At 44.0% G+C, this 27,185-nt stretch overlaps 1 protein-coding gene and 1 long non-coding RNA gene across 2 annotated transcripts in view; one reads left to right on the plus strand and one right to left on the minus strand.

Moving 5' to 3' along the window:
- The first annotated feature begins 186 nt into the window (after positions 1 to 186).
- Positions 187 to 21,080, plus strand: LOC309351470 (phytanoyl-CoA dioxygenase, peroxisomal-like). The gene is made up of 9 exons (XM_081879217.1): positions 187 to 319; positions 10,793 to 10,848; positions 11,838 to 11,948; positions 12,905 to 13,073; positions 13,636 to 13,717; positions 17,238 to 17,419; positions 18,401 to 18,550; positions 18,784 to 18,918; positions 19,896 to 21,080. Exons 1-9 carry the CDS (start codon positions 209 to 211, stop codon positions 19,947 to 19,949), a joined length of 1,050 nt encoding a protein of 349 aa, XP_081735343.1. The 5' UTR covers positions 187 to 208; the 3' UTR covers positions 19,950 to 21,080.
- LOC309351507 overlaps positions 18,836 to 27,185 on the minus strand; it is a 32,223-nt gene continuing 23,873 nt past the window's right edge. Inside the window, exon 3 of the long non-coding RNA XR_014160875.1 lies at positions 18,836 to 18,949. This is a non-coding gene — a long non-coding RNA (uncharacterized lncRNA). The remainder of the gene's footprint in view (positions 18,950 to 27,185) is intronic.

Consider the following 27,185-nt stretch of genomic DNA (forward strand, 5'->3'; position numbering starts at 1 on the left):
TTTCACACGTGACGCCCCGAACCTGCGCGGCCTGTTTCCCCGGCCCGCCCGCTCGCTGGCCCGCTCCTCCCGCGGAGCGGAGGGCGGAGGGGGGCGGCCCCGGCAGGAGGAGCCCCGCAGGGCCCGGCCTCTTTCCGGCCCTGGCCGGCGCCAGCTGCGCTGCCTCAGAGGCCCCGGGGCCGAGGAGGAGGCCGCATCTGGGGGCGCCATGGCCGAGGGACCCAGCCACGCCGACAGCGCCGCTTCCGCCGCCTCGCTCCGGCTGCGCGCCCTGCTGCGCCACCTCCTGCCCGGCTGGGGGCCGGGGGCCGGGCGCCCCGTATCCTTTGGACCGGCAGGAGAAGCTCCCCCTTGGGGAGGAGGGACGAGGGAGGAGGGGAGGCCCGGCCCGGCCTGGCTCCGGGGCCGGGGCCGGGAGCCGTGGGATTCAGTGGTGGCCCTCGGAGCCAGAGACCCGTCCTCGCCCTCCTCCGGCCGAGGGAGTGGGAAGGGGCCCGAGAGGCATCTAGTCCAGCCCTGCAAGGCCGCCGCCGCCGCCTCCAGGCACGGGCATCTTGCTCGCCTTCGCCTTCGCCTTTCTGGGCTCCGTCCCTTCCAGGCAGCTTAACCGGCGTCTTCCTTCTGCCTCATTCAGTTGGAACAGACTTGTAAGAAAGTCTGCAGGGAAACAGAGCCTTTGAAACTCGGGCTGGACACAGTCTCTGGAGCATGTTGGACCTGCATAGCAGCAGAACTTTCAAAAAAGGCATCTTTTCATAACATTCAAATTGGCAATGGGAAAAAGCTTCACCTGTCAAATTGCTGCTTTTCTGAGGCTTGTTAGAAGTGCATAAGCCTTCTGTGGGGACCCTGGTAACTGCCTCTCCCCGACATGGGTCATGGCTGAGCTGGGACCTCATTCTAATTCCCAGACCAGGTCCCTTCTCCCGCTTCCCCACTTCTTGGGTTTGGTTTGTATACTGACTAGAGAGCTATGTAATTCTTATATAACTTGATGGGCCACTTTAATGGCTGTGTGTCTATTATGCTGGCCTCTTTAGTTTAAATGCAAAGCAGCCCTTTTAATTATAAATCAAATTATCTTGTATCTAGTCAAGATTGCATATGTCTGAGCAAGGGTTGTACAGATTTTGGCCCCAGTGAAGCTGAAACTAAACATTTGAAGCATTGCAGGGGGTTGGACTAGATGACCCTGAGGATTCCTTCCAACTGTACAATTCTGTGTTTATATAATTCTGTCAGTGGGTGGCAAATAACTGCAAGTGTGTTTAAGCAAAATTATGCACAGCACAAAGAATTCTGCAGGGATAGGAAAATACCTGCAGTGGCCTTTGCGCCCCTCCTCCCCAATATCCTGATGATTTGGACATGTATCAATCCAATTTCTGTTGTCTCTCCATTGTTATTCACAGCTTTGCAGGGATATATTTTGATGGAAGAAACATTTCTTAATATTGCATATTAGATCTACAGCTCTGATTGCTGCTAACCTTTTTATTTATTATTAATTTTGAACTAGCAATCTTGCTTTTGACCTTTGTACTTGGTACTGTTACATAAGGTATATGTGATTATCTAATACTTTTTCTAATACTTTTTCCTTGATTCTCTTCCCCTCTCCCCCACTATTTATTACTAATGTGTTTCAAGATGAGGAACAATAGAGAGGTCTGAGCATTTTCAAGGTTTCCTGAAATTTCCTCTCTGTTGAATACAGATTTAGCAACTCCCTTTAGGTCTGTCACTAGTTATGTGTATAGTATTATGCATCCAGTGGTTGGACATGCAAAATGCCATCCTAGATATTTTATGCATTGGGGAGATAAGTTGGAGGTGGGTTTGCAAGCAAGATAGGCAGTGGGGGAGTGCAGGTTGTAGTTATCTCTCCTCCTGCTTCTCTTCTCCCCCTCCTACTGCCAGCTCAGCATACGTTAATAATAATAATAATAATAATAATAATAATAATAATAATAATAAAAATAAATTTTATTTATATCCCGCCCTCCCCAGCCGAAGCTGGGCTCAGGGCGGCTAACAACAATAAAATAATACAACATTCTAAAATAATTTCATTATAAAATCAATTCAAATCAGATTAATGGCAACCATTGGGCTAGAGTTCTGTGAGAATTGCCAAAGGAGGGAGTCAGGCTGTGCCCTGGCCAAAGGCCTGGTGGAACAGCTCTGTCTTGCAGGCCCTGCGAAAAGATGTCAAGTCCCGCAGGGCCCTAGTCTCTTGTGACAGAGCGTTCCACCAGATCGGAGCCACAGCCGAAAAAGCCCTGGCTCTGGTTGAGGCTCAGCCTAACCTCCCTGTGGCCTGGGACCTTCAAGATGTTTTTGTTTGAAGACCGTAAGTTCCTCTGTGGGACATACCAGGAGAGGCGGTCCTGTAGGTACAAGGGTCCTAGGCCGTATAGGGCTTTAAAGGTTAAAACCGGCACCTTAAACCTGATCTTGTACTCCACCAGGAGCCAGTGCAGCTGGTATAGCGCCGGGTGAATGTGAGCTCGCAGCAAGGACCCTGTAAGGAGTCTTGCCGCGGCATTCTGCACCCGCTGGAGTTTCTGGGTCAGTCTCAAGGGCAGCCCCACGTAGAGCGAGTTACAATAATCCAGTCTGGAGGTGACCGTCACGTGGATCACAGTGGCTAGGTCAGGGCGAGAGAGGTAAGGAGCCAACTGCTTAGCTTGGCGGAGATGGAAAAATGCCGCCTTTGTTATAGCTGTAATCTGCGCCTCCATAGAGAGGGAGGTATCGAAGATTACACCCAAACTCTTAACGGACGGTGCTGGCACTAATTGCGCCCCCGCAAGAGATGGGAGTTGCCCCCTCAGTCCCATATCGCCCCGTCCCAGCCAGAGGACCTCTAGTCTTAAAAGGATTTAACTTCAACCGGCTCCCACGTAACCATCCAGCCACAGCTTCCAGACATCTGGTCAGTGTGTCTGGGGCCGAGTCAGGATGGCTATCCATCAACAGATAGAGTTGGGTGTCATCAGCATACTGATGGCAGCCCAACCCAAAACTCCGGACAAGCTGGGCGAGGGGGCGCATAAAGATGTTAAAAAGCATCAGGAGAGTATCGCACCCTGAGGCACTCCACACACCAAGGAGTGGCGCAATGACAATTCCCCCCCCAAGTGCCACCCTCTGTCCCAGAGAGAAACGAGCGCAGCCATTGAAGGACTGTGCCCTGGATCCCCATATCAGCAAGGTGGTCCAGGAGTTCGTGATCGACCATGTCGAAGGCTGCTGACAGGTCTAGAAGAATCAGCAGCCCCGACCCGCCTCGATCCAGCTGCCTGCGGAGATCGTCTGTTAGGGTGACCAGGGCCATTTCGGTCCCATGATCAGTGTGGAAGCCGGACTGGAATGGATCCAGAGCCGATGTTTCATCCAGAAACCCACCAACCGCTCTCTCAATCACCTTACCCAGGAACGGAAGATTCAAAACTGGGAGGTAATTGGATAGATCTAAGGGATCTAATGATGTTTTCTTTAAGAGCGGGCGCACCACTGCCTCCTTCAGTTCCCCTGGGAATGTCCCGGTGCCAAGGGACAAATTGATGATATCCCCTAGGGGGGCCCGCACCTCGTCTGGACACGCTCTAATCAGCCAAGACGGGCACAGGTCGAGAGGACAGGTGGTGGGCTTTCCAACTTGGAGGAGTCTGTCCACATCGGCTGGGGATATCCAGTCGAAGTGGTCCAATACTGGACCCGAGGACAGTCGAGGGGCCTCCAGTTCCTTTATTGTATCCAAATTGGCAGGGAGGTCATGGTGGAGCAACAGGACCTTCTCTGCAAAAAAGCTCGCAGATGCCTCACAGCTGTGTGTCAAATTGTTATTTAAATTTGGCTGTCCTTCGAGGGACGTTAAAGACCTAATTATACTAAATAATTGCGCCGGTCGAGAGCTAGCGGAGGCAATGGAGGCAGAGAAGTAAGACTTCTTAGCGGCCTTCACTGCCATCTCATAGGTTTTCATAAAAACCCTATAAGATGTTCTTGAGGCTCCATACTGCCATACTCGCTCTAGCCGTCTGAGGGCCCGCTTCATTTTCAGTAAACCAGGGAGCCCGGTTTCTGCGGGGACGCAGAGGGCGCTTCGGTGCGATCTCATTGATGGCTGCCAGGAGCTGGGTATTCCAGCCCTCAACAAGCTCAGTCAATGAGTCGCCAGGGGGAGCAAGGTCCCGCAAGGCTTGGTGGAATCTATCCGGGTCCATCAGCCTTTGCGGGCGAGCCCAAATCGGCTCGCCACCTAAGCAGGGTGGGGGTGGAAAGTCAATCCTGGCTTTCAGAGCGTAGTGATCAGACCATGGCACCTTCATCGAAGGAGACATGATCACATCTATACCTACGCCAAAGATCAAATCCAGCGTGTGGCCTGCTTGATGTGTGGGGCCCGAAACAAACTGGGAGAGCCCTAGTGTCGCCATGGAAGACACCAGGTCCAGAGCCTGTGAGGAGGGAGTGGCATCAGCATGGATGTTGAAGTCCCCCAATACCAATAGGTTAGGCCGTTAGGGAACTCCAAGGCCCAGCCGGCCACTGCCTCCAGCAGGCCTGACAGGGTGGCTGCTGGTGCGCTAGGTGGCCGGTACACCAGCCAGACAGCCAAGCTCTCCTCGGAGCCCCACACTAGGCCAACACATTCAATGCCGGGGATCGATGGCGATGATAGAGCCCTGAAAGAACAATCTTCCCGGATTAATCATGCCACCCCTCCCCCCCGGCCCACAGTCCGCGACTGGTGGAGGATGGAGAAGCCCGGGGGCGCCATCTCTCGTAAGGTAACTGTTGCCCCTTCGCGCACCCAGGTCTCCATCACACAAGCCAGGTTTACACCCTGCGAGGTAAAGAAATCTCGCAGGGTGGCGGTTTTGTTGCCTATAGACCTGGCATTGCACAGCACCAGTGACAGAGGTGAGTAATCCTTGCTCACCCTACCCTCATCCCTCAGGATGGGGCGCAGATTGGAAGGGGTACGAGCATATTTGTATCTCGATCCCCTTCGCCTGTAACATCTGCCCCCACCGCCATACCTCCCTCGCCCCTCCACGGTAGCAGTCCCAAGCCTCATACTAGCTTCCATTGATGGCAATTGATGTTATTCTTCCCCAGCCTAGTTATTCTGCTTATAGTATCAACAACTCAATAACTGTAATTAGTCGAGTAGAACAAACCAGCTAAACATCAGCTACCTCTCTGATTGTATGAAACTATTATATTCTTTGTCAGCCTACTATTATAATATTAGGCAAACCAATTAATTAAATTAAGAAATTGAAAAATAAACCCCAAAACATTCTATAGCTAAACAAAACTACCATATAATATACATTAAGGGGGAAAAAACACCTAAATAGCATCAAACACCTAACAGTAAGCAAGCAAAACTTAAATATTATCATGAAACAATGAACTATAAAAAACTAAAACAAATGGCAAAGGAAGGGGGGAGGGGGGAAAAGAAAGAAAAAAGGTTCTTGTAGCAGATGAAGTTCTTGTAGCATCACACGCCAGCTTAAGTCTACTTGAATGATCTCTGAATCTGCCACCCTGAACAACCAGGCGACAGCGGGGGATGGGCAGAGGAAGGCGGGGCAGGCTCAGTAAATGCCCTGTTTGATGTCGATGCCGTGCCCGATGGTCCCAGGGGGCCCTCCTCTTGCTGTTGCGCTAACACTTGTAGTGGCAGAGAAAGTGTTCCTCTTGGCATCAGGAGTCCTCTGGTTTCCCCCACTGCTGGTGTTCTCAGGGCCACAGAATCATACCTCTCCTCTGCTACAACCAGCTGCCAACCCTGTGGCTTAAGAGTCTCTGGCGTCTTGAGGGTGGAGCCCCCCCCCCGGCTCCCTAGGTACCTTTCAATTGAGTCTATATCTTGACCCAGGCTCCATGCCGAGTACTCGACCAGTCTGTCTCAGTCCAGGAGTACCGCCGGCATGCAGGGCAGCCGGACCCACAGCTGGGAAGACAGAGCAGGCACACAGCAGAGTTGGACCCACAAGCCAGGAGGGCAGAGGCAAGCACAAACGGAACACTCCTGCAACACAGCTTCACCTCCCTTAGTTCATTTAAAATGCCAAGTCAAAGCCTGAGTCAGAGTCAGTTTGGAAAAAGTTCAGGAGATTAATTAAATTGTTTAGAGTTACGAGTCCTTGAAATAAGCTGGGCGGCGGCTGTTAAGCTGTTTGACTTCGTTAGATCTAATTTTCAGCGCCAACTTCACAAGTTCTCTGATATAAAACCCCAGGTTGCCAAACTTTCGATAAGAAGAGGGTTAAAAGATTAAAAAGTTAAAATGTTGAAAAAGTTAAAAGGAGTAGGAGCCCCCAACATCTAATTGAGGAGCTCTAACAGGAGCGTCTTACCTCAGGCCATCTTGCAAGTACCAGGTATCCACCTCTCAAAGTTGCATTCACTGGAAAGTTTCTTTGCCCCTTCAAGTCATCAGAACGCCACTGTGACTGTATGAATATCTGTATATCTATCATCTATCTCTCTGTTTTCTATTTTTCTATATATCAAATATCAGTCAATACAGTGCAGCCCAATACAAAGGAAAAAGGAGGAGAGGAGCTTTGGTCTGTTCTAATGAAACAATTACGTCAGTCATTTCTATCTTTGAAATAAAATTTGTCTAAATAACATAAAGATTTTTCTGCCTCTTGAATTTTTCTACACAGTCAAAGGTTGACAGCTTTATTTGTCCATGACTGCCAAGTCCCAAAGTTTCTGATACCAGACTTCCATAAGGTTGGTGTCACAAGTTCTCCAGAATCTAGCTGCTGTGAGCTTTTTTGCAATATTTAATTATGTGGTGACCCAAATCAAAAAGAGAGAGGGAGATAATTTTTGGATGACCTATTTGGTTATTCACTCAACTTTGTGAAAGACCTGTAACCAAACTTGTTTGACTAGGGCAGTACAACCAGAGGTGAAAAAATGAGCCAAAGCTGCTACCATATCTCCAGCAGTTTGTAGTGCGTAGTCTTTTTGTAATTTTATTCAAAGAGAAAGGATACATACACCAACGATATATGATTCTATGATAAAAGATCTTGGATGCAGTTTTACTGAAACTAATGTCTACTGAATTATCTTCACAAATAAGGTATCTCAGGCATACCCTTAGTATGTTTTTCTGCTCGATGTTTATGCACTGTGTTATGACTTCATGATATATACAAACCAGGGACAGTTGCATCAGCACCTGTCCTGGCCCTTTTCTTCTACTTTGGAAAAAATACTAAAAATTATCAGAATATTGATAGCAACAACAATGGATGTTTCCCTGTTAGAAGTTTCTATTGATGATAATTCTAGACTGAATTCTCTGTGAAAGAAATGAACCATGATTATCTTTTCATAAGGTAAAGGTAAAGGGACCCCTGACCGTTAGGTCCAGTTGTGACTGACTCTGGGGTTGCAGTGTTCATCTCGCTTTATTGGCCGAGGGAGCCGGCGTACAGCTTCCGGGTCATGTGGCCAGCATGGTGAACCAGAGCAGCACACGGAAACGCTGTTTACCTTCCCGCCAGAGCGGTACCTATTTATCTACTTGCACTTTGATGTGCTTTCGAACTGCTAGGTTGGCAGGAGTAGGGACCGAGCAACGGGAGCTCACCCCGTCGCGGGGATTTGAACCGCCAACCTTCTGATCGGCAAGTCCTAGGCTCTGTGGTTTAACCCACAGCGCCACCCGTGTTCTTTTGTCTTTTCATACTGGGCACCAATTATGGAAAAAATAGATTGAAAGAGTAGCATGTATGCCTTGGTCTTTTGACTCATATTTTTGTAATTTTTGTGGATTGGAATGTGTGGCACAAATCTTTTAATTTTGTTGCAAAAATACTTTTAAAAAGTGGATAGAGTTAATATCACAAATGGGTTTATCAGTAAGCTATGGTTGTCCACAGTTACCAAAATATACATACTAGCAAAACTGCCTGTGTGTAATGCCCTATTGGATAAATGAGCTTACTTGTATTAATCTAAAACACTTTACAGTGGTACCTCAGGTTACATACACTTCAGGTTACAGACTCCACTAACCCAGAAATAGTGCTTCAGGTTAAGAACTTTGCTTCAGGATGAGAACAGAAATCATGCTCCAGCGGCGCTGCGGACCCATTAGCTAAAGTGGTGCTTCAGGTTAAGGACAGTTTCAGGTTAAGTACGGACCTCCAGAATGAATTAAGTACTTAACCTGAGGTACCACTGTATTCATTTTTTTCAAAAAAAGAATTAAAAAAGAATGTCAAAGTCAAAAGGCATATTTACAATATTACATTCATGAGCATCATAGTCTTGGAATTGATTAATAATTTAACAAAGTTTAAAGAAAAAAGGGGGGGGGGAACCCCAGTGTTCTTCCCCTGCTATTACGGCATTTGCAACAAATGTATTTTCGGAATTACATAAATTGCATTTCCATTCTAAAATATATCTCCAGTTGCCATGAAAGACTTATTTGCTTTTATTTGCCCGTACCAAAGCTGCAACTTAAGATATGGCCTTCAGTGAAACTAACTGCACTCCTTGAGTGTGGAAGAAGTCTGATAGCCATTTGGAAACCACTGGAATCTTGCTCTGAAGGGAAGACTTCCTGCTGTTCTTTGCTGTTTCCACCTATAATTGCTCTATGATTTAGTGGAAATGCATATCCAGTTCAACTTATTTCTTCATTGAATTATTTCTTATTTCTATATTTCATCCAACAAACCTTCATTTTGGAACAGTGTTATTCCTACAGTTGTTTCCAACAGTTTCCTTTTTTATTTTGTAGATTTTTCTGACAAAATGTTATATCACTGGTATTTTTTCTTAATTTTCTTGGAAGACACCACTTTGTGTTTGGCAATTGCTTTCCATCTGGTGTTTTTGTTAATATTTAGAAAGTACAAATATAGAAGACACTATTGTTAAAAAAAAATTGCTTTCCCCAAATAGTTTTCCATTTGTCATTAGAAGTTGCCACCAAGGTGACAAATAAAAACTTAAAACAATCAATGTTTATTATCCAAACTCTGTGAACTGTATTGTTCATTATGCTGTCTATGGGTTACATTAAAATGTCCCCTTCCTATGCAGTTAACTTGCATCAGGGAAGGGAACCTTTGGCTCCAATCCTATGCATTGCACAAGATGATAGATTGTATAACTCAGTTTAGAAAGAGTGAAAACAGTGGGGAGTGTGTGTGTGAGGAGAATCACTTCTTTTGTTACGATTTGTTGAGTGGATCCATACATGCGTTCTATTGTATCTTCCTATATCCATACTGTGTCCCAGGCTTAATAATTTGCAAAATGTATTCAAACTGTAATTCTTATTTCAGCAGAAGGAGCCATATCCAATGCTACTATTATTCTGCTAGCACAGCATATTTCTACTGGAAGTAAACTTTCCCTCTTCTTCTCTCTTTCTGGCAGTGCCCCATGATCACTCAAAATCTGCCCCAAAGGGTTGGAGAACCCTCCAGAGTAGATTGAGAGTGTGCAGGGAGCTCCTGTTATGTCACTACAACATTGGAATGTATCATATAATCCAATATTTCTTAGTTGCCCTCCCCTCCTTTTTAATATCATAGTAAGTATTTCAATAGGATTGCTCATGTTCTTTTCTATTTTTAACCAGCGGGTTTTTTTCGTTTCTGTTTTAATCAGGCTATACACTGTTTAATTGAAGGGGCATAATAATCCAAAACTATTTGTGAGAGAAGACACAAAGATCATAAACTTGTTAATAGATGCAATCTTGTTTCAAATTAAAGTTGTTTGTAGAATCCTTTCCTCAGATTTCTTTAGAAAAGAGAACTGGCATATTTTTTGGGTGGGGGAGGGAATATTCATAAAACATTCATTTTCAAAACTGCAGTCTTTCCTCTCCGGGAAACTTGTGAGAATGGCAGTGCCAGGAAACAGGGAATTATATTCATATGTACAATTTTTTGGGCAAAGGGTGTTTAAGGAGATAACAGAAATCACTGGGTTAAAGCTGACCAAAAGTCCAGAGGTGGCTTTATTATCAATTTACGATGGGGTGGAAGGTTCGCCAGCTGTGAAGGACTTGCTCACAAATTTATTGACAGCTGCACGAGTTTTTATAGCTAGGAAGTGGAAGGAGTAAGCAGAATATAAAATGGAAGAAGTGGGATATAGCTATTAATGATAAATTAACGTGTCATTAAGGTAAGACAGAGAATATGCAGGAGAAATGAATTTGAGGAGATATGGATGGTGTTTGTAGAATTTGTACTGTTAAAATGGAAAGAGATGTTGAAATTCTGGGAGGTTGGATAGTTACAGTGGAATGGTCTTGGTGATGGGGTGCATATTTTTATTCTTTTTTATTTATGATTATTACTTTGTCAAAAAGAAAAAGTGGCAGTTTTCATAATTGTCTTATGATTAACTTGGAATGTTTTTGTTTTATGTCAGGAGGGGAGATAAATGCTTAGGTGTTTGATTTTGGGTTGCATGAAAATCCCCATGTCTTACTATTTATTTATTTTTTTAATCTACCTTCTTTAACTGTTGCTTAAAATAAATAATTATAATATAGAATGGCTATCTTCCAGTTCTGCTGCATGTGGCTTTAAATTATTAGGAAAACTTGGGAGATTAGTGGTGTACATCAGAATAAAACTAATGTACATTATATTTCCTCCTCCATGTTAATAGTTCCTATGATTCAAAATGAGATCTGAGTTTTTATTTCACCCCAAAGGATATAATATCTGTTCAAAACCGTATTTAGATTTCTTAACTTGTGCTCAAGACACAATTTCCAACTTCAGCCCAAGTAACTACGGTGAAATATCCAATTCAGTACCGGTAGGTAATTTTTCTTTTTCTTTATAAAAATTAAATGTGTTGTGGTGATCATGGCAATGAAAGGAAACCATATATTTATTTTTGGCTAGAATTCCAAGCTTGAATTTGGTGATGTTTTGATAATTTGGGGTGGATTAACCATCACATTGCTCTGAATTCCTGCAGATTTTGCAGTTCTGAAATAGTAGAGTAGCAAATGTTGGGATGCAGGATGCAGCAACCATTGCCCTCTGTTTACCAGTATTTTGCTGTCTAATTTTTGTTCTTTAGCTCCTGCTCTCCCAATAGCTCCCTGCAGCATCTGTGCGTGAAGTAAAGATAGGGCACATAGTATAAACTACATAACCTAATAGCACAGTTCAGTCTTGTAGCAAGTCCCTTTGCATTATTATCTCTTAATCCATGCTAAAGAGACTTGGATTGCAACCTAAATAGTTTCTTTCATGCAAAGACCCCCTTTTTGTTTATATGCCAAATTCTATCTCAGAAGCACTCAAAAGGGGCATAAAACATGAAGTACAAACGTATTTTGCTGATGTGGTTGTTTCTTACCTACTTTGGGGGGGGCAGGTTATAGCTAGCAATTGCAACACCTGAAACTTAATCCATTTTTTTAAAAAAAATATATATATATACATTTATTATTTTGTAAATATGTTGTTGATTGATTGATTGATTGATTGTAATGGCATGCTGTTTCTGGGCATGGTTGCATCTGTGTATTTGTGGATTAGTAGAAACTTTTGTGCCTCTATTCTCAAGAAGCAAACAGCAAACTAACTTTTGTGCTGACTTCATGGAAATAAATACCTTCATGGTACTGCAGATTTTGAACTTCAGGGACCTGCCTGTTTTCCCTAGAGCTCCTCTGTGCTGCAGGAGACCCCGGGGTGTGTGGTAGGTTGCATAAGAGGTCCCAGGGAGCGCTTATTTCCTAGACTTCATCCTTGCCCTGTGAACTTATCCAGTGTGTGTTCCTATCTCCGCAGTTACACCTTAGATAATAATGTTCTAAGCCCAGAGCAAAGGGATTTCTATGAGGAGAACGGCTATCTCGTCATAAAAAATCTGGTCTCGGATGAGGATGTTGAACATTTCAGGTAAACGGTAGCCATGTGTCCTAATCACATATAGTGAGATTGTCTAAAACAAGTATCTTCAACCTTTTCAGACCCAGAACTCACTTTTCACCCAAACATGCATTCAGGACCCATTTCTTAATCTCTTTTTCCATATCTTTGCAGGGTGGTAGTGCTCCTGTTTCAACCCCCCTTGGGTCAGTCTTGACCCCCCCCCCGTGGTACTTGACCCCACCCCCAGTGGTTTAAAGCACACTGGTTGCAGTCCAGAGGTCTCTCTTGAGGTGTGCCCAAGAGCTTGTGTTTGCCAAGCAAGACCTGAAGGCCACAAGAAGGGCCCCACTCCAAATGAATATTTCCTCTGGATTTACAAGAACATCCAGCCATTTGATACAAGGCATAATTCACTTCTCGCTTATAAATATACACTCAAAGCCTCACAGAGAATGAGTTATGTGGATCTGTAGTTCCGAGTTATTACCCATAATTTTGCACCAAGGTGTCCCAACTTCATACCAAGTCGGCTGCAAGAGTACCCTCTGCCCACACACTGCTCTGTCATGGGGGGCAGGGAAGCAAGGCCAAATTTTCACACACATTCACACACCCCAGATAAGCTAGGTGCTGGACTTCAGGAAGGAGGCACAAGGCTCTGGCAGAGGTATAGAGCTTTCCCACCTCTTTTCCAAAGCTGGGAATGTGCTAACTAGACTTTGGGAATGAGGTGGGAGGACTTTAGGACCCTGTCTGAAGCCTTACACCTTCTTCCCACAGCCCAAGGCCTCTCTTACCTGAGTTTGGAAAGGCAGTCCAAGGGCTGCCCAAAAGAGCCTTAAGGACTGCTTGGCCCTCAGGCTATGCTTTGAACAGCCTTGTTTTGCGCAATAGAAGTATCCAGTTCATTTAGCAAGGGCAATAACATGGTTAAATAGCCTAGTAAACTTTGCTGAAATAATTTTTTAAAATTCCCTCTTCAGAAATGAGTTCGTGAAGATCTGCAGACAGGAAGTGATCGTCCCTGGACTGGTGGTCATGAGAGATGTGTCAATTGCCAAGTCTGAATTTATTCCTGATCAAAAAGCAGTTTCAAAGCTACAGGATTTCCAGCATCATGAAGAGCTCTTCAGATATTGCACATTGTCTCAGGTTAATTTTTTTTTAAAAAAAGAATATCCTGAAGACCACAAATAATCTGCATTTTTTTATATGTGATCCTTCACATTATATTAATTCGGAAGAAACTTGTAATCTCTATATACAGTCTACATAGATTGATCTAAGGATGTTGCACTATGCTGCTCTAGAAAATTGCTGCTCAGCTCTTTAGCCACAGGCAAAGTCTGCACTAAATAGACACCTTCATTATTTAGGTTACTAGCATAGTATGGCATTGAATAGCACCATCTATCAAAAGTTAAGAGACCCTGAGGATGAAATGACACATGATGCCAGAGGCCCATGACTTTTTCATAATGATTGCTTAGTTCCTGTCCATTTCAATGGGATATGCATAGGGAGACATTGCTGGTGGATTCTGTCAGTAACTTGGATGATGGCAGTTTTTGCACAGGGCAGTGATTTTGCATAAAACTGGTTGCTTCTTCAACTCTGGTGTATCGATCATGCGTATTCACTTGAGTCTTGCCCGTGAAATATAAGGGGTAATATATTTTTAGCATGTTTAAATATGCATCTCTCTTCACCTTAGATATTGAAATATGTCGAATGCTTCACAGGACCAAACATCATGGCTATGCACACCATGTTGATAAATAAGCCTCCGGATTCTGGTAAGAAATAATTGAACAGAGGAGAAATAAAATACTCTGTTCAAGAATGCAAGTGTGTATTTAAATATTATCAGACTTGCCCTTTTTTCTTTTTCTTCTGCAAGGTCCTGTAGGTATCATTAGTGAGTTAGCTGCTGTGATGCAAGTCTAAATGAAAATATATACCACTAACATGGTTAATATACATCAGGTTTGGTATTGATACACTCTAAACAATGGAACCTTTTTTCTTGTTTACGGCTTTGTTGCCTCAAGATAATCTGTGAGCAGGGACAAACCTAAAAGTGGAAGTGGCACGATTTTCTCTCTTGCTGCCATCTTCCTCTTCCCCATGTCTCTCCCCATAGCTTGATTTCATTAAATGGCATGTTGCATATCCTTCTCCAAGTCATTGGTTTGCAATCCTTTGGTGCCTTACGGACTTGTCAGCCATTTCAGTTCAGTGCCAAGGATTCTGGTGTCTTTGTTTTCTCAAAGTGTATGCAGAAGCATACTCTGTAGGCAATAAACACTAGTTCACAAAATTTAGCGATATGGAGGGCCAAGGAGGGTGCATCATCATCATCATCATCATCATCATCATCAACATTTATTATTTATACCCTGTCCATCTGGATGGGTTTCCCCAGCCACTCTGGGCGGCTCCCAGCAAATTATTAAAATGCAATAATTCATCAAACATTAAAAGCTTCCCTATACAGGGCTACCTTCAGATGTCTTCTAAAAGTCAGATAGTTGTTTATTTCTTTGACATCTGGTGGGTGGGCATTCCACAGGGCAGGCGCTACTACATTAGGGGTTTGTGGGGGGGAGGAAGAGCCCCACTGAAATGGGCTAAAGATCTTTTGAAGGAAAGAACAAAAATAAGTTGGACACTATTGGGAGGAGGATCTACTTGCAGAAGGAGAAAATGTATATATTGTATATTTTTGTCATCGTGAGCTGTTTTGAGGCCTGGGGAAAAGTGGGATATAAACATTTGTAAATAAATAAATAAATAAAATATTAAAGGACATGGAAGCTGGTAAGGAGCCCCTGGATGCAATCTCATCTGGGTCACTTTCAGGGCTGCTGTCAGGAGGGAACATCTTGGCTTTCAGATGTCCCAGTCGCCTACAAAATGTGCTCCTGGGTTTTAGCTCTAAGCAGTGGCAACTTATGCTAGTAAGGTGACTCAGGTAAAGAGAGGTAGATTAACTGGATGAGGAAATCTATGCATAGCTCCTACCATGCCACCACTACGATAGATGGACGTGTATAGCCATTGCCAGCTTAAATCCAGAAATACCAGTCCTGGTTCGAGTCTTTGAATGCATGAGAGGTATTGGTAGACTCTGGAGAACAGAGGGTTTCAGAGACTTTAAAAGAAATTGGTGGAAGGTGGGATGAGGGGGGGGGGGCAAAAACTAAAAAATAATTCAGTGGCAAGGAATGTTAGCTGCCCGAATGGGAGAAAAAATGAGAACCAGGTGGGAGCGGAACAGTTGGACTCAGGTATACAGATAAAATCTCATTTTGTATTGGTCACTTCTGCATCACACTGAGAATCTATTTTTAAATGTCCTGAGGGATGGAAGTTAGAGCTACCCATGGACATTGTGGAGAAAGTACAAGGTGTGACCAGAAAGTTTGGTGAATGATCGCAGAAATCCAACAGCAAGAAATACTCGAACATACATACCTTACAGGCCTTCAAAGTAGGCCCCCTCTGATACAATGCACCATTGACAACGTTCATAGAACTGTTGGAAACTTCTGGAGAAGTCCTCTTTTCGTACGGCTTTCAGTTCCCTCGTCACAGCAGTTTGGACGTATGAAATGTTGAAAAATCGGTGCCCTTTCAGTGCAGATTTCAGTTTTGGAAAAAGAAAGAAATTCAGTGGGGCCAGATTGGGAGAATATGGAGGGTGGGACAACTTAGTAACCTTAGTAACGATTTCACACGAAATATGCAGTCGTTCCACATCATTCGGACAGACACACGCTGATCCCGCAACTGCTAGACCAAGGGTCATCTTTGATGGTTTGCCGCCCTTCACGGAAAGGCTTAAACTACATATGCACTGTCTTTCGAGTTACAGCTTCATCTCTGTACACAATTGTGACCATTTTGTGGGTTTCCAATGCTGATTGTATGTTTGAATATTTCTCGCTGTCCAATTTCTGTGACCATTCACCGAACTTTCTAGTCACACCTTGTAAATCATTTAATGTAACTTATTCCACACCTGCTTATTCCACAAGTCGAAATGTAGCAATCGTCTAATTGAGTGTGGTTTAAAACACGCCCACACACAACAGTGCTATTACAAATCCCAAACAGATGTAGTTCACTTTTCCCATATTGCTGGTTGGATGGATAATGCATTATAGCAGCTTTGTGGTGTAGCCAGTTGAGCATCTTACAACAATCCTGCCATATTAATCCATTGTTTTATCCTCCACTTAGTGGATTAAGCTAAGAGAGTTGCACACAGCTGCACTGCAGTGATGTTCACTGTTAGAACCCTATTGCAGACATGAGGACTGTGCTGTGAGTAGTTTAACAGCAGTCCTGCCACATAGTCCACTGTTAATATTGAAGGCCAGAGGCAGGGCTACTTCAGCCTGATCCTAGGCAAAATCCAGAACTCAGCTGCGAGCATCAACTTCACATTTCATTGACTTGCAGGTAGACTAGATGTTTGTTTTTTTGTTTTTGTTTTTAAATAGCACACAAAGAAAAACAAGTTAGTGCACCATGTCCTGTTTTGGGTGCTAACTTTTGATCTGCAAACCCCCAGCTACAGACTCAGGTAAAATACACACAGCAAGGCCACACTGTGACATCTTGTTGTCTCATTGTGCTTGTATTTACTTACCATATTTTTTGCTCTATAGGATGCACTGGACCATAGGACACACAGGACCATAGGAGGGGGAGAACAGGGAAAAAAAATCTCCCCCTCTCTGCTCAGCACCCCTTCAGCGAAGCGGCAGGAGAAACGGAGCCCCTTCCATTTCTCCTCCCGCTTCACTGAAGGGGCGCTGCGCAGAGAGGGAAAACTGTGCAGCGCCTCTTCAGCGAAGCAAAGTGTGCACTGACCCCTCCCGCTCTCCAGGCTTCAGGTGGCTATCCGCAAGCCTTTGGAGCGCAGTGAGAACTCCCGCTGCTCTCCGAAGGCTTGCGGATAGCTGCCTGAAACCCCCGGAGCGCAGCGGCAGTTTGCGCTGCACTCCGGGAGCTTCAGGCTTCTCCTTTTTAACCGCGGGGCTGGGGCAGGGGAAGCCCAAGCTTCCCCCGACCCCAGCCCCCAGAACAGGTCCCTTCTCCCTCCTGGGGAAAAAGCCTGCAAGAGCTGCACAAAGCTTTTGTGCGGCTCTTGGGGGCTTTTCCTGCCTGCCTCCCCCCTGCATTCACTCCATAGGACGCATAGACTTTCCCCCTTAGTTTTTAAGAGGGAAAAAGTGCATCCTAGGGAGCGAAAAATAACTAATTCTGCATCTGTACTATGAAAGCTAATACAAATAATTGTTGCAGGAAAGAAGACCTCTCGCCATCCGATGCACCAGGATTTGCACTACTTCCCATTCCGGCCTGCAGATCGCATTGTTTGTGCCTGGACTGCCATGGAGAAGGTTGATCGCAGCAATGGATGCCTGGTAGTTTTGCCAGGAAGTCATAAGGGGTCTCTGAAACAGCATGATTATCCTGAGTGGGAGGTAATTTCTTTATGACTTCATCACAGGGAGGGATGGAGGATGGAAGTATCTGCAAATTTGGAGGTAGCCAATAGCAGTTTTGCTAACTGAGTAGTATTTTCAGTGTCCTTATAATTAAAAGGTAAGGTAAAGGTACCCCTGCCCGTACGGGCCAGTCGTGTCCGACTCTAGGGTTGTGCGCCCATCTCACTTAAGAGGTCGGGGGCCAGCGCTGTCCAGAGACACTTCCGGGTCACATGGCCAGCGTGACGAAGCTGCTCTGGCGAGCCAGCACCAGCACAGCACATGGAAACGCCGTTTACCTTCCCGCTATAAAGCGGTACCTGTTTATCTACTTGCACTTAAGGGTGCAACTGCTAGGTCGGCAGGAGCTGGGACTGAAAGACGGGAGCTCACCCCGCCGCGGGGATTCGAACCGCCGACCATGTGATCGGCAAGTCCTAGGCACTGAGGTTTTACCCACAGCGCCACCCGCGTCCCGAGCTATAATTAAAAAGAGGGCATTAAATTGAGATGAAACGGGAGCCAGTGGATTTGAGTTACATTCTGGACATCAGGAGTAGGAAAAGCAAAGGCAAGAAAAATTAACTTCCATGTTTGGGAAAACCAGCAAGGTTTGGAATGTCCCACCAGGTGTGGGGAGGGTCACGAGCTCAAAGGGCTTAGACAAAACGAATTAGACAGGCTTCTCAAATGCTGTGATAAGAAGCTAGAACATCCATGTTTGGTTGCAGGATGCATCTCCAAGATGCAAGGGAGAAAAGAGGCAGGAGGGCCATCAGCTTCACATTCAGCTTGTGAATTTCTCAAAGACTACCCTGTCCTTTGTTGGAAATTGAATCCTGGGCTACATAGGCCTTGCTCTCATCTAGCTATATAAACCTTTTGTATGAAAATAAGTTCTAAAAGTTTTTGAAGCTTGGATGATTGAAAACATTAAGCTTTTTAGGAAAAAGTTAATTTTATACATTAAACTTCCAGGGTGGTGTAAACAAGATGTACCATGGAGTGCGGGATTATGATAAAACTATTCCAAGGGTTCACCTTGCTATGGAGAAAGGAGACACAGTGTTCTTCCATCCCTTGCTAATCCATGGCTCTGGAATGAACAAGACTGAAGGGTTTCGTAAGGTAAGATGCTATTTGAGGTTGCAGGTGTTGGAACACCTGGATTATGCTGCTCAAGCAAAGTCAAGTCAAAGCTTCCCCATTTTCTTAATTAACATTTGATGTCTCTTAATCCTCCTGTTTAATTTGTTTTCGAGAGTGACTTAGACCTACATATTTTTAGTTTAAAGCTGGTATAAAAAAGTAGTGAAGTGCTTACAAAGAGAAAAAAGTAAATAATGTGGGTCTTTTTACAGGCAATTTCTTGTCATTACGCAAGTTCTGACTGCCACTATATTGATGTGAAAGGTACTATTCAAGAGAACATTGAGAAAGAAGTTGTGGAAATTGCAAGAACAAAGTATGGTATAGACTCGCCTATTCCCCTGAAGGTATTGTTTGTGAATGTCCTTCATCAAAAACCTTTCATGTCATACGTCTGACATAATGGTATTGGGAAAAATTATTCCATTGGTGGTAGCCTACTCAGTCACATACTTTGGTGTTGAGCAGGTCAGCATATTACAGTTCTCACCACCACACCACACCATTGGGGGAGAAGCACTCGCCATGCTGTGTGATTTGTGTTGCTGGCAGCGAACTGAGGTGCTGCCTTGCTCAGAGAGATTATTGGATGAGTACAGAGGCCTGTAGCTAGAGCGTAAGATGTTCCTCCTCTCAATAACTTCTACCGCACTCCGTGCCAAGAATAGACGTTTATCGTTCTGCATGAAGGTTCCTACTGGATCCATAATCAGGACGGTGGAAAGCATGCTTTAAAATGGCATTCTGTAATGAATATTGCTACTCTCTAGTTCTCTTTGCAACTGCCCTAATATATTTTTACTGATGGCTGGCATAGAAATTTCTGCAGTCGTATCAACCTGTAATACTGGTTGTACATGGAATTACATAGTAACTGAAGAAAGCCGTGTAGGGGATTAAATCACCACAACCCCCCAATATGGAAAATTTTATTCAGCTGCCTCTTTGACTTCTAAGTTTTGAGCATGCATTGCGCACCTTCTTTGAAACCATATCTCAGCCACGGTACAGAAATTAGGAAATTGCAATGTAACCAAAATACACTGGTTCTCTCTTCACTGAAGCTCTCCTTTCCCCTGTTGAACAGAGGATCAGCAGCTTGGGCAGAGCAGGAGGCTCCAGCCGTGCCACAGTCAGCCGGTTTGCTGCTGCTGCTGCTTTTCACTGAGATCTTGCAAAGCCTTGTACAGAACCAGAACTACTGGGTCTAGTGGGGGGTTTCTTCCATATACAGCTGTTTCTGTGTACAACAGAATAATCTTGTGCACAAAACAAGGTTTTTCCTGTCCCACACCATAACTTTATTTCATTTTTTGGTCTTTAGGATGTTTGGATGGTGCGAAGTCGCCTTGTTAAAGGAGAGAGGAGAAGTCTGTAGAATGTTATCTGGATGCCAAGGCTTAGTTCATGAACCCAGCATATCATTTTCTAACTGGGAGAAACCATGATCCTTTGGTTGGATGTGTTCAGAATTTTTCTTGCACTGAATATTTTTCAATTACTATGCAGTAAAACAGTTCTGAGGTATATTTATATTTGATAATGATGCTTAGGTGAGAATTCTAGGCACACCTACTTGGACACATCTACTGTTCTGAGTAAACAATATTCTTAAGTTCAAGAACAGTTTTAACTATTTTAATTGATGCACTTCATGATCTACTTTATCCAGTATTGAATGGTAGACAGCTGTGTGATTCAATAAGGCACTGAAACAGCTGCCTTTATGCAGTGATTCAGAATGTTCAAGCCATATCCTGTATTCTTAGTAGCGTAGCATTATTTTCTCCAAACTGGGTGAATAAATGAACAAAATGGCAAATGCAGTTCCTTGTAAGTTAAAGGAATATACTTTGGGGCAAAAATAACTAAATAGGAACTTCACATATGCTGGTGGACTTCTGACTAATCAGGAAAGGGCTCTCCATTTCCGATTGCCCCATCTCAAAAGGCAGTGGCAGAGTTGGGAGCAGTGTAGAAAAGCCCCCCCCCCCCAATGGCCAGAAGGCCGTCTTGTGTGGTCTCCTCTCATGTTCTCCTCTGAACAGAGCTTGGCTCAGCCTCCAGCAGCATATTGAACCAGTCAAGAAAACAGGCTTCTGCACCAATGGAATGCACCAATGACATACTCAGGTTCTGCATAGGGGCTACATTTCTTACCTAAGCTATACAAAGCTCAAACTAAAAGCTGTGTATTAGACTGTCAAAAGCCTATTGCAGTCAGCTTCATCAGCTTTTTAAAGAAATGACCAGTGGATTTAATCTCATTTGGAAAGTGCAATGTTACCCATATGACAGGCAAATTTTAACAAATCAACTAAAAAGACATTCAACTTAAATAGAAAATTAAGAAAGACAAATGACTAAACTAGAAAGTAATTACAATAATGAAAAAGAAAACCACCCTTATCATTTGGAGTTATGTGTGAAAATAATATATAAGATTGTATGCTTTCTTGGGGTTTTATGTGTTCTCAGAGTTAATAAATAAACGTCATGCTTCAATTAATATTTCTAGTGCTTCTCCTTTCATTCATTTATAATACGTAAGCTTAGTTAAACACACTACTACCCAGACATGTTCATACCAGCTCAAGGGAAATAGACTTTGAAGTTTTCCATTGGAAAGCTATTTGTCTTACTGCTCTGAGTTAAAGAGTAGTCAATTGCAGTTCTAAATCTTTCTTATTAGCAATCTTTTTCAAGTACACAAGAAGAGTTGGAGGGATATTGGTCCTAGATATATCTTTTATAACTGCAATACCCCTTTTCCAAAATTATATTATTTAGCTCAGAGCCAGAAAATATGAACTAAATCATCTAAAGCTTGATGCCTCTCGTTATCTCTCCTGTTGGAGGCTGTAGATTTTGTTTAAGTAAATTCTGATCAATCTGGGGGAAGATCTCTTGAAAGCCTTTTTGGGGACAAGGGTCTGTCCACCCCCAAAGATGATAGAATAAACTTCATGCTAGTACTACACCTCAACATTGTAGTGCTGTCCTGCTGTGTGCTTTTTCCTAAAGAGCATTATAGAATAGAATCATAGAATCATAGAGTTGGAAGAGACCACAAGGGCCATCGAGTCCAACCCCCTGCCAAGCAGGAAACACCATCAGAGCACTCCTGACATATGGTTGTCAAGCCTCTGCTTAGATTCAGTAGAATGGAACCCTTCCATTCATGGCAAGTCTAGTGAGGGTTCCAAAAACAGAAGGAGGGGGAGCCATGTTTTTTCTCATTTCCCCATTCATTCTCCTATACCCCCTCTTGTGTTGTCCTGGAGCGTCAGCCATCCCCCAGGTGCAGACTTTTGGGAGGTGGGGGTGAACAAGGGGTTCTGGGGTAAGATGGAAGTTGCAGAAGTCTCCACCCCACTTTTTCCATTTCCTTGATTTATTCTGAACATTTTGTAGATGGCCTCACCTGTTGTACAAGAGGAAGTCATTGTTCATGCTGCAGGGCACACAAATGGTTCAAACTACTGGCAAATTCATGGCCCTTGCTGCTTCTGTATCTGTGATGCATAACTGTTCTGTTGGGCCGGTTGCTTAGAGGGGAGCAATTTCTAATCCATTAATAAACATGCAGTCCTCCCTTTACAGCTGATAAAGAGTGGATCAATGAGATATATAATGTTTAAACCAAATTAAGTTCACCCAAACATCCTTTCTCAAGCTGTTGTGATTTTGATTTAGGCTGTTGAGGCCATGATATCAACATCTACCCACCTACAGAAGGCTATTTCTTATCAGCAAGCACTTTAAACATATTGTGAACAATGCTCGGACACAAATTAATGTCACAGGAATTATCTATATTACCTAAACAAGTGCATTTTATGGGATTACCCAAAAGTGGTTTTTTAAAAATACGACCTCTGAGTATTGCTTAAAAAAAAAAAATCACCACAAATAATCTACATTTCAGGCAAACATCACAGGTCCAGTCTCTGTGGCTAATGCACATTATAGTTCTGAATATATTTTTTCTCTCTGTGGGTTGAGGTAGCGGAAGTGCAGAACCATTTTCCAGAATGCAGGCCAATAAACTGAATCAAACTCCTGACAAATGAGGTTCTATCACTACTTTAGTTGCTCAAGGACATGATGTTCAGTCTGCTCTAGACTGAGTTACACTCTCCCAAAGGATCGTGTTTGCAGTTTAGCGATACTGTTGTGCCAGAGGTGGGTCAAACTTGGCCTGCGAGGCTGTTTTCTTCAAGCCCTGCCCACCTGCCATCATATGTGACATCAGGTGGAGCCTTGGGCACAGTGGGGCACTCCTGGTCATGCACTGGCAAGTGAAAGCAGCTTTGGCTCTATTGCCCATAAGCTGATGGGCAATAGAGCCGAGGCACGCTAGATCGGGTGTGGGAGCAGCTTCCCTGTGGAGAACACCCCTGCATGCCGCATGGATGGTGCTTGGAAGTCCTGACTTCAGACCGCAAGATGCCCAGTCCCCCAAGGCTTAATTCTGCAGCAAAGAACCGTTGAGAAGAGCACGCCTGGCAGTACTGAGCAGCACAAGATGGTGTTACCCCGTTGGCATACAAACACTGTATTTTGCACAAGCATTGCTTAAAGAACTTCTTCCAGAGGTCAGTAGATGGTGCTCTTTTCCCAGAGAGCCCAATTAGCCACTGCTGCTGTGTGTGTTTAGTGCAAGTTCTAGTCTGGAATAGTCTCCCAATGTCCACAACATCGTGGCTCTAGACCAGGTGTGTGTTTTGCAAATTACACAGAAGGGCAAGAAAGCAGTATTATGTAGGGAGAAAAAAAATCTTAATGGAGTAACATTTCTGAGTACGCACTCCTAAGGGTTGGTTTCTCATGTTGGCCTGGTTCACATGGTCACATTAAACATCCTTAAAGTAACGCTAATGCGAACACTATTGTGAACAAGCAGCGTGCTGGTGCACACTGCCGAAATTGTGCTTCACTGTTCCCCTGCTGCTGTTGCGCTTCCAGGAAAGAAGCCATACTCAGGCTTGTTGTGCGGGCTGAACATGGGCTCCTGGTTTCTTTCCTCATCAGGCTGGGCTGTTCAGACAACACAACAAGCCAGACTTGCCTTCTTGGCAGCCGGGGAGAAGCAAAGTGGCCAGAATTTCAGCAGTCTGCAAAGGTACACTGGGCATTCACATTAAACCATAGTTTATTTTAAGTATGGTTTGATGTAACATAATTCACACATCAGAGTAAGTTAATAAAGGGTAGCATGCACAATTAGGTACTATTTGTGTACATATTCATCAATATTAAACTTAGCCGTTTACCTGGAGTTCTTTCTTTTAGCTCATGCTTTGTACGTCTCTCTGTAGTGTGTAAATAACCCGCACAAACTAGCCTCCATTTTCCATTTCAAAAGCAGCCAAGTTACTCAGATTAGGTTTTATTCAGAGACAGACTCCCAGCTTTGTAGTTCACATTTGAAAAGTTGGTACAAAAAACTGCATTCTACTTTTCAAACACTGGCTAAGGAACTTTCCGAATTGGATACCGGTTTGATGCCATCAACCTTCTGGAGCGCCTGCCTGAGTTAGGGGTGGGTGGCATCACTTTGCGGTGGTTGCAGTCCTACTTGGGTAGACATTGCTGGATGGGTGGTGCTTGGGGAGTGCCCTTCAGCGTTGGGTTCCTCAGGGTTGGATTTTATTCCCGATGCTGTTTAACAGCTACATGAATCTGCTCAGTGGGCTTATCTGGAGGTTGAGTGCGTTGTCAGCAATGCCCTCAGGGCACACAGCTCTACTCCTTTACATCTGCACACAGTGAATGGCTCGACTGTTGTTATGCTTCAGCAGTAGACTGGATTTTTGCAGATATTAATAGTGTGCAGTTTGAAGCGACGGGATGCTTAAAAAACTGTTCCTTTTGGAATGAAGCATTGTCCAGACCCATAAGTTATTATTCAAAATTTTACTTGCAGAACTTTCTTTAAAAATAATTAAAACATCAAATGTACCTCAAAAATATGTCCAGCACAGGCTTAGCTTCTTAGAAAATATGAAATAATCCAAACAGACCTATAAGCAAAGGTCTCTCTTATTCAGAATCTATTTTTTCCAGAGCTGTTTCCCCCCCCCCCAATATTCTTTATTGGTTTTCATTTGCACACTCCACATACACATACTGTATTACATTTCACACCTGCTCCCCAGAGCTGACTTCCCTCCTTCCCTCTTCTGGCCTTTTATATCACATATAACATTTTCACATTGTCTTCATCCGTTTTGTATATTATTTTTCTTCTTTCATATTTGTTCATAGTCAAATAAATCCTCCTGTATATACAATTCTTATTGTCTGTCTATATCTATTTACAACTACCATTGGTTACATTAATCACATTGTACATTTTACTTTTTGTTATTTTCTTTATCCATAAATTTTCCATAAATTTTCTTTACCCTGCTTCTGACACCAGTATACTCATCCCTCAGGAAACAAGGCCAGATACAAACACAGATGGTTATGGTGTGGCCTGAGGGAGCCTCTCAGCAACTGCAGGACTGTTTCCAGGAGACCGACTGGAATATCTTCGACCATCAAGATCTAGAAACTTATACATCAACGGTCCTGGATTATATTAGATTCTGCACAGCAAATGTCACCAGGGAAAAGTATGTTAAGTTGTATCCGAATAGGAAGCCCTGGATGACAGGAGAGCTTAGGAGATTATTGAAGGCCAGAAATTCTGCTTTTAGAACTGAGGACCGGGTATTGTATGGCATAGAAAGAGCGAACTTGAAGAGGGGTATCAGGAAAGCAAAAGCGGAGTACAGAGGAAAAATTGAGGACCATCTGAGATATCATGATACTAGACAAATGTGGCAGGGAGTCCAACATCTGACTGGTTATAAATCAAGGAATTCATCAGTGGTAGAGAGTACTGCTTCCTTGGTGGGAGAGTTGAAGACCTTCTTTGCCCGATTTGAGGTGACACCAACAGTGACTCCAACAGGGATGCCAGAGCTATTGGCGTCACTACCTACAGGAAATGCTGCCAGGGTGGAAGAGGGAGAAGTGAGGCGAATATTAAAGGAGGTAAACATGAGGAAGGCTATGGCCCCGGATGGGGTGGCTGGCAGGGTGCTAAGAGATTGTTCGGACCAACTGGCAGGAATCTTTACGAAGATTTTTAACCAGTCTCTAGCCCAAGCCACTGTTCCACCCTGTCTGAAATCTGCTACCATTATACCCCTGCCAAAAACATCAAAGATAGACAGTCTGAATGATTTTCGCCCTGTGGCGTTGACACCCATTATAATGAAATGTTTCGAAAAACTGGTGAGGAAGCGCATCTTATCTTGTCTGCCAGTGGGACCTGACCCTTACCAGTTTGCGTACAAGGCAAAGAGATCCACGGAGGATGCTGTGGCAATGGCTTTACATGCTGTCCTGACTCATTTGGAGAAGCAAGGGAACTACGCGAGACTGTTATTTGTAGACTTTAGTTCTGCATTTAATACTATTCTTCCACATAGATTGATGCCCAAATTATTAGACCTGGGACTTTCACCGTGTTTGTGCAGGTGGATATTAGACTTTCTATCAAACCGTTCCCAAAGGGTCAGGTTGGGTTCCCACGTCTCTGCGGATCTCATCATGAATACGGGGACACCACAGGGGGGCATGTTGAGCCCGCTTTTATATACGCTCTATACAGCTGACTGTGCCCCCAAATACCCCAGTAATAAGATCATTAAGTTCGCAGATGATACAACGGTGGTTGGTTTAATTACGGCTGGAGAGGGGGAGGAACTTTAGGACTTCAGTGTGGACTTTAGGAAATGTAAATTGAATATTCAGCCACTTATTATTGAGGGGAAGTGCGTGGAACAGGTCTCAGTGTTTCGATTTCTGGGAATGGAATTGAGAGATGACCTCACCTGGGGAGAGAACAGCAAAGACCTAGTGAAGAGAGCACAGCAGAAGTTATATTTTCTGAGAATCCTCCGGAAAAACAATCTCTCAAAAGACCTGTTGATGGCATTTTACCATTGCACTGTGGAGAGTGTACTAACTTATGGTCTGTGCGTGTGGTTTGGGAGCTGCACGGCCAGGGAAAAAACCAATGCTATCCAGGGCTGTAAAGACTGCAGAGAGAATTACTGGGTGCACTCTTCCTACCTTAGATCAAATCTATGCTTCCAGGTGCCATAAGAAAGCGGCAGAGATACCACATGATAGTACGCACCCCGGAAATGATCTCTTTCAGCTTCTGCCTTCTGGAAGAAGGTATAGGGTTATAAAGGCCAGGACCAGCCGCCTGAGAAACAGTTTCTACGCTAATGCAATTCTGTTTCTGTTATGTACTGAAGTTCTTACCCTGGGCCAACAGGGGGATACTGTAGATAGTTATGCAAATGAACGATCGAAAAGTGACGTTCAGTGATTGGATAGTTTTAGAAAATGGCAACAGTTGCATTGTTCTGGAGCTCTATATAAGTAGGCTGACTGAGCTCCTCAGCCTAGTTCTGTTCTGGCATCTAAATAAAGAAGAGCTGTTTAAAGAATCGCTGTGTCGTCTGACATGTTCGCCCACAACTTAACACTGGCGACGAGGATGGGATCGATGACATCAGAGCACAGCCAGATGCAGCCACCCTCT

Source organism: Podarcis erhardii (assembly GCF_964252035.2).
Source record: "Podarcis erhardii genome assembly, chromosome: 10".
NCBI classification, from domain to species: Eukaryota; Metazoa; Chordata; class Lepidosauria; order Squamata; family Lacertidae; genus Podarcis; species Podarcis erhardii.